General features: G+C 35.6%; 1 protein-coding gene across 2 annotated transcripts; it reads left to right on the top strand.

The window, feature by feature from the left end:
- Positions 1–686: 686 nt before the first annotated feature.
- LOC133289404 (casein kinase 1-like protein HD16) lies at positions 687–7511 on the top strand. 2 transcript variants are annotated; one of them, XM_061487329.1, is made up of 17 exons: positions 687–953; positions 1689–2161; positions 2423–2548; positions 2669–2742; positions 2859–2928; positions 3008–3063; positions 3173–3244; positions 3357–3451; positions 3590–3656; positions 3728–3857; positions 3962–4180; positions 4274–4404; positions 5282–5456; positions 5560–5650; positions 6391–6548; positions 6635–6823; positions 7057–7511. In XM_061487329.1, exons 2-17 carry the CDS (start codon positions 1748–1750, stop codon positions 7114–7116), a joined length of 2127 nt encoding a protein of 708 aa, XP_061343313.1. In that variant the 5' UTR covers positions 687–953; positions 1689–1747; the 3' UTR covers positions 7117–7511. The 2 variants fall into 2 exon arrangements, with proteins under 2 accessions (XP_061343313.1, XP_061343315.1); XM_061487331.1 differs by having other exon boundaries at positions 3962–4192.

The raw sequence follows: 7511 nt of genomic DNA, 5'->3' as shown, positions 1-7511 counted from the left end.
TTTATTTATAATAAAGTTTTAGATATTTGCACAATTTCAAAAGTTGTTTTTTTTTTTGGAGGTTAAAAGTTGTTTTCCTTTATTATGTGCAAATGTTTTTTTACAATGTGGGGTGGGGTATATGATATGTTTTTAGAATTTCAATAGTTTACATTTAAAGCATATTAACTTTTTCAAAGTGATGTTGTATTTACATTTTCAAATTTTTAACAATAAATACCATCTATGAAAGTGGAAATTAACGAATGTATGGACAAACAAAGCAAGAAAAGGTAACCATTAAATAATTGACAACAGTTCAAAATTAGTAAAATATAATCAAAGGGTTTTATGTTTATCATTTAACATAATATAACTTCATTTTTCTACATACACATTAAAGAGGTAGGGTCCACATGTTTTTCTTTCTCTTTTATCATTCCACTTTTTCTCTCTCATTTGATGTAAGAGTTGGAAACAACACTTATATTATGTTAAATAACACTAATAAAACCCATAATCATAAAAGCAGTAAAAAAACAAAGAAAAACCATTAATTTTTGGATATACAAAGTACATTAATAATTATGTTTGGCGGAAAAAAAAAGAAAAGAAAAGAAAATATAATAATATATCCTTTTATTATTACGAACAACTATAAAAAAAAAAAAAAAAGAAGCTGCAAAATCGAAAAACCATAAGAGGTAAGCCATATCTTCATCTTCTACCTAATATACTCACAAACGTTCTTCTTCTTCTTCTCAACCCTAAATTCATCGATGAGGATGGTTTCATCGTAGATTATTTGCTTTCACTGGTTATAAAGCGTCGATCTTTTCCTTTTCCACCATTCTGCATTTTTCGCGTTTTCCTCACTGATTCCTACACGATCCCAACTCCGATCGCTCTTTCTTTTGTTTCCTTACCGAATCGCTTCCCGATCCTTCTCTTTTAGCAGCTCGCCGGATCGATCTGTGAGGCTTTCTATTTTTGGTTTTTGTTTTTGTTTTTCTTTTGGTGTTTGTTTGGATTATTGTTTTTCTTTTTTTAAATAAAATATTTTTTCGTCAATCGTTTTGAGATTGTTGTCGTCGTTGAGCAAGCTTGATGACGGTTCTTGAATTATTTAATTTTTTTTTGGATGATCGGATTGAAGATTGGTGTTCATTTTTGAGTGTTCAAGTTGGTTTCAATTTTTTTTTTTTTTTTTTTTTTTTTTTGCTTTTTGTGTGTTTGGTGTTGTTGTTTTTCCAGTTGAAGCAATCGGTGAAATTTGCAGGTTGGAATTTGAGCAATCTGTTTTGGTTATGAATGATTTGGATAAGAAGTTGCTAGTTTTCGTTTTGGATGTTTGGTTTTCTGAAAAATACTTTAAAGTATTGAACGACAATGATGATATAAGAAGTGTGCGATATATATGGAATGCAGAAAGTTTTTTTTTTTGTATGCTTTTAGGGCCTATTTTTTTGGTTGTGGAGTATATTTTGCTGAAAGTAGAATCTTTTTACTTTGTATATACTGCTTTGTTTTTTGTTTGTAGTCCGCTACTTTCTTTATGTTGTTATCTTTGGGCACTGAGGCTAGCTTCGTAGATATTTTGCAACCCCACCTTTTTATTATGATATGCTGAAAAAGCTAGATATTTTCTGTTAAACTTGGTGGTTCTGTTCTTGTTACCAATAAACGTTTCTCAATGAACGCTTTTGCAGAAGAATTTTGCCATTTTTTTGGGGCGACTAAAGTGGGCTATGATTTGAATGGGGAGAGGATGCCAGAATTGAGAAGTGGAGCTAGAAGGTCGAAACGGCTTGGAGAGCTTCAGCCTAGTCCACTACCTGTTGATCAAGGAGAGAATTGGGTACAACCTGCTCAGAACAGAACTAGGAGGAGAGTTGGAGGTGGAAGAGGAAGAGGCGGTAATGCCACAGCTGTAGGCAAAGGGCCTTCACCAGCTGTACCAACAAGGCGAACTGCAGCTGGTAGAGGCCGCGGAGCTAGATTAATTGATCTGGACCCTGAACCTTGTGAGGTCCTTCCAGAACCTGTTGCTCTAGGGGCTCCGGAACCCATTTACAATAACGTAGAGGTCGTGGCCAATAACAATATTGTGATGGAGGGTGGAAGTGCAGATAAGGTGGCAGCAGCTGAAGAAGAAGCAAGCCCAACTCCCGTCCCTGAAAGGGTATCCCCCATTTTGCATTTTGCTTCTCTTGGATTGCATTAGTGCCTTTCCAAAATATTACTGCAATTTTGTTTTAATACAGTGATGGCGCTGTTTTTGGTAACAATAATCATGACTGCTATCTTCTTTAGTTTTTAGATAAACTGGGGCTTGGTATAATAGTTATATCATTTATTGCATTTCTGTAAGTGGTGGATTGATGTTGATAAAACCAGTATAGATAAATTTTGTCATTGCCTTATTTGAGGTGGATTGATGCAGGTACAAGTTGGTAACTCTCCTGTATATAAGATAGAAAGGAAATTGGGTAAGGGTGGCTTCGGCCAAGTTTATGTCGGCAGAAGGTTAAGTGGTGGCTCTGATCGAACAGGTCCTGACGCAATTGAGGTATTATTCAGGAGTTCAGCCTCTCTTTTAGGATTCAATGAAATATTATGATTCAATGAAATATTTATGACGTCATATGATATGATACATTATTTTTTCTTATTTTAACTTTGTTTACAGGTTGCACTTAAGTTTGAGCACAGAAACAGTAAAGGATGCAATTATGGGCCTCCTTATGAGTGGCAAGTATACAAGTAAGTAATATGTCCTTTTTGCCTAAAACATACTCCTCAAGAATACATTTTGTAAACTTTAGGTATTGTAATTTTATTATTTAATTCTCACTTTTGTATTTTTTGGCATTTCTAAGTACTCTGAATGGTTGTTATGGGATTCCCTGGGTTCATTACAAGGGTCGACAAGGAGATTTCTACATTTTGGTAAGATATGGTTTGAAGATCCCTATATTAGCACATGTCGGCTCGCTCTTTCTGTCTAAAGGAAAAGTAAATATTTCAGGTCATGGACATGCTTGGGCCCAGTCTTTGGGATGTATGGAATTCTCTTGGCCAATCGTAAGATTTGGACTCTCCCTTTTGGCACCTTATATGTTCACTTTGAATAACTGCAATTTCTTTAAATTCTTCCCATTTTACCCCCATTAACTTTTTAGCATCTGGATAGGATGTCACCAAGTATGGTTGCTTGCATTGCAGTGGAGTCAATATCAATTCTTGAGAAGCTCCATTTGAAAGGGTAATTCCTTTGGATGGTTTTTTTCTGTTTTCTCGATCTTAATATTCCTATTTATTTTGACATGGTTATGACTGATTGCTTTTTATGAATGAAACTCATATCATTGAATCAGGTTTGTGCATGGAGATGTAAAACCAGAAAACTTCTTGCTTGGTCAGCCTGGAACAGCTGATGATAAGAAGTTATATCTTATTGATCTTGGTTTGGGTATGTTGTCCTTTCAAACCAGTTGTCTTTATGTCTACTTTGCGTTTGACTTTATGTCTCACCACTAGTTTTTATTTATTGGGAGTTATATTATATTTTCATAACGCATTAATGTCAATCCCCATGCATTGTCTTCAGCTTCTAGATGGAAGGATGCATCATCTGGGCAACATGTTGAATATGATCAGAGACCGGATATATTCAGGTTTGTAAATGTAATAACTTATCATGACTATCTTTTGTTTTTACATATTGATAATATTCCTTTTTGTGCAGGGGAACGATAAGGTATGCTAGTGTACATGCACATTTAGGAAGGACTGGAAGTCGAAGGGATGATCTTGAGTCATTGGCATACACCTTAATATTTCTCATAAAAGGGAGATTACCGTGGCAGGGTTATCAGGTTTGCTTTATAGTATCTTTTTATATATTGATTCTTGCTTCTTTGAGGTTTCATTTTATACGATATGATTTTTCTTTTCTTTATTTTCCCTCCTGATTCTACAGGGAGACAATAAAAGTTTTCTTGTTTGTAAGAAAAAGATGGCTACTTCTGCGGAGTTGATGTGCTGCTTTTGTCCCGCTCCATTTAGGCTGTTCCTTGAAGCTGTTACTAACATGAGATTCGATGAGGAGCCAAATTATGCCAAGCTCATATCACTTTTTGAAAGTTTGATTGAACCATGCACTCCATTAAGACCTATCAGAATTGATGGAGCTTTAAAGGTTGCTTTAATTGTTTGTGTATTTATTTTAAGGTGTTAAGTATTTTTATTGATTGTGTGGTCTATCTAAATGCTAAATCCTTTGTATAAATAGGTTGGTCAAAAGCGGGGAAGGATGCTTATAAATCTGGAAGAAGATGAGCAGCCAAAGAAGAAAGTACGGTTGGGGAGTCCTGCTACTCAGTGGATATCTGTGTATAATGCACGTCGTCCCATGAAGCAGAGGTAGTTAATACATCCTCTCCAATCTGGCATGTTCTTAATAATAATGTTCCTTTATATGTGTTGAACATGAAATTTCTTTTTGAGATGGGGGAGCTGGTGAGCTTTGTTGATTGATTGAGTCGTCTTTCTTGTGGCTTGAAAAATGTCTTTGCTCCAGGATTTCTAGCATTCCTGGCTATTGGGTGACAGGCTTCTCTCAAGTGCTGAGATATAATGTGACTCACTTGTGAAGCCATAGGAAGTCAGCCATATATTGATGCCTCAAATTCTTTTGTCAGTCTCGTTAGGCATCTCACTTTACCTGATATTGGACGGAAGTGATATTGCTTAGTTGGTGTGTCTGCTAGAAATCCAAAACAAAAATAATACTAAATCAGAGTAAAAAGGGATATACTGAGATGTCGTTTGCCATGGCAACACATAGGTCTAACTTTGACATTTTTTTAGAAAGTTCTGTAAATTTTCTATCTAGGAATAAGTGGGAAGGAAATTTTTTAAATGGTAGCTTCAAACAGTTTCTCCCCAGAATTTCATATTCATAAGTAAATATGATTATGTTACTACAATTAATTTTTTATGGTTATTCAAATGAGTTTGCTTATTTTCAAACTTGTTAAGTTACCTGATTTTGGATTTATAGATTCGGATCCATCTGTCTCAGTTGCTTTTATGACGTACTTTTTGTATGGCTATGCTTAACAAAAAATAGTTTTAAACAAAGCAGTAATGCTTTGTAATTACTAGTGCATGGTACATGAGTTGTCTTGAAAGGAGTATGTATGTTTACAAATTGATTGCTCATTAATGCATTAGCTTTTTCAGTTAGAAACAAGTTTTTATTTTGCTTGGTCTTGAATAACATTTTCTTTGGTTGCAGATATCACTATAATGTAGCGGACTCTAGGCTCCGGCAGCATGTAGACAAGGGTATTGAGGATGGGTTGTATATAAGCTGTGTGGCCTCTTCAACAAATCTGTGGGCTCTAATCATGGATGCTGGAACAGGTTTTTCTTCCCAGGTTTATGAGTTATCAGCTGCCTTCCTGCACAAGGTAGGCTTTCTTCTTCCCTTATTATATTTCATCTTCCATTAAGCAAATATGTGGTGAGTAGAATAATTGATTTCTGGGTGCTGGTATGTTGATGTTATCTCAGGATTGGATTATGGAGCAGTGGGAGAAAAATTACTATATCAGTTCAATAGCTGGTGCAGTTAATGGAAGTTCCTTGGTTGTCATGTCCAAAGGTTTAACGCTTACTCTCTTTTATAACATTTAATGTATAGTTTTATGACCTACTCTACTCCCTCTTCCAAATTTTCTACGCCACTTTTATATACTATTTATCATTTTATTTAGAAAGGAATTTACTAAATCCTCGTACAATTCCATTTTGCATATCCCTGTGACCATCACCTTTGGCACTCATGACTGATGCATATGTTCTTTTTGTCTATTTTCTGAATCTCTTGCAGGTTTCTAGATTACGTGTTCTTTTTTTTTTTTTTTTTTTTTTTTTTCGCATTAAGGTTGCCATGCTATTTGATTTGTTTATGAGAAAGCACTTCAAACTCGGTAAAGCTACAGCATATACTGCAAGCTTTGGTCGTATTAAATACCAATTAAAACCTCACCTTGTATAGGTTTCTGTGGAATTAAAGAATTGTCGGAGACAAACTGATTCTCTCCACGTTCAATCTTTTTTCCCCTACATGCAATTTATTGCTACCTAATGATGCTCTACCAAGATTGCGAGTCCTTAAGACTTATGGTCAGTTTTGACATCAACCTATGAGACAACACTTCCTTGCAAACAACTTAATGATTTAATATAGAAGCTGACAAAAGAAACTTTTAAATTATTTAATCAGCAGAGTTGCTTTTCTTTCGCCTTGTTTAACTTCTGGGATGCGAGAAACATCAATGCTGTTCTTTGAAATACACAACTTGCTACTTGTTATCTCATGGTAGAATCTTTACTTTGTAGGAACTCCTTACACACAGCAATCCTATAAAGTGAGTGAATCCTTTCCTTTCAAATGGATAAACAAGAAGTGGAAAGAAGGATTCCATGTTACCTCCATGACTACTGCTGGCAGTCGCTGGGGTGTTGTTATGTCCAGGAATGCTGGGTATTCGGATCAGGTATCAATTTTATTTTGATTTTTGGTTATGAATTTTTTTTTAACGCTCTAAGCTGAACATACATGCTTTTCATATGATGATGCAAGGTTGTGGAGCTGGACTTTTTGTATCCAAGTGAAGGAATCCATCGACGATGGGAGAGTGGTTACCGGATTACTTCTATGGCTGCTACTAATGATCAAGCAGCCTTCATACTGAGCATACCAAAACGCAAATTGCCTGATGAAACTCAAGAGACTCTACGTACATCTGCCTTCCCTAGCACCCATGTAAAGGTATTTGCATTTCTTGTGTCCTATTAAGTGTAATGCTGGGATATATGCTGTTTTAGTATGTGTACGTATTGGTGTTAATGAATCCAAAATTACTATACTTCGAAAACCCTGTGCCTGTCTTCATGGCCAGAAGGTAAAATAAAAATTAAGAATCTTCTGTGGGGTGCTACTGCTATTGTTTCTCTTTGGTTTTTCCTCACAAGGTATTAACAGCAAACTTGATGATTTTGCAGGAAAAATGGTCTAAGAATCTCTATATTGCCTCAATATGTTATGGGCGAACTGTTTGCTAGCTTCTGCAGTGAACAGTTGCTATATGCTTGATTAATGAGGCAAAATTATGAAGTTGAGAGGATTTCCATGATTATTAAGTTGGAATCGGTAGGTTTGCTTTTGCCCCCCACACCCAGTTGCTAAAGGAAAACCACTCCCCCCATATAAAAATTTCATCATGATTGAAAAAAAGGAGAAACGGAAGTGGGTCATGCTGTGTGAGAGCTTGTTCCCCAACGAATCCGAGCCAATGGGAGCAATGATTTAGTAACAGGGGCTGGATATTTTGGCCATATTCCATGGTTGTGCTTAAAACAATTTGCGATTTTGTATGTAATGGTATAAGTTTTTACCAACAACATCGGAAACCAACAACAGATTTTAAGATATAATGATTTCTTCATTTGAAAACTAA

The sequence above is a fragment of the Gastrolobium bilobum genome, unplaced genomic scaffold (genome assembly GCF_033153095.1).
Source record: "Gastrolobium bilobum isolate Gb01-03AN ecotype WA unplaced genomic scaffold, APGP_CSIRO_Gbil_v1 utg3711, whole genome shotgun sequence".
NCBI classification, from domain to species: Eukaryota; Viridiplantae; Streptophyta; class Magnoliopsida; order Fabales; family Fabaceae; genus Gastrolobium; species Gastrolobium bilobum.
The sequence above is the reverse complement of the archived record's forward strand: the minus strand, read 5'-3'. Positions and strand labels throughout refer to the sequence as shown.

Coding starts and splice junctions, on each gene's coding strand:
- LOC133289404 (XM_061487331.1), top strand. CDS start 1,748: ATGCCAGAATTGAGAAGTGGAGCTAGAAGGTCGAAACGGCTTGGAGAG. Junction 2,929..3,007: donor AAGGAGATTTCTACATTTTG/GTAAGATATGGT, acceptor TAAATATTTCAG/GTCATGGACATGCTTGGGCC. Junction 5,651..6,390: donor CTTGGTTGTCATGTCCAAAG/GTTTAACGCTTA, acceptor TTTACTTTGTAG/GAACTCCTTACACACAGCAA.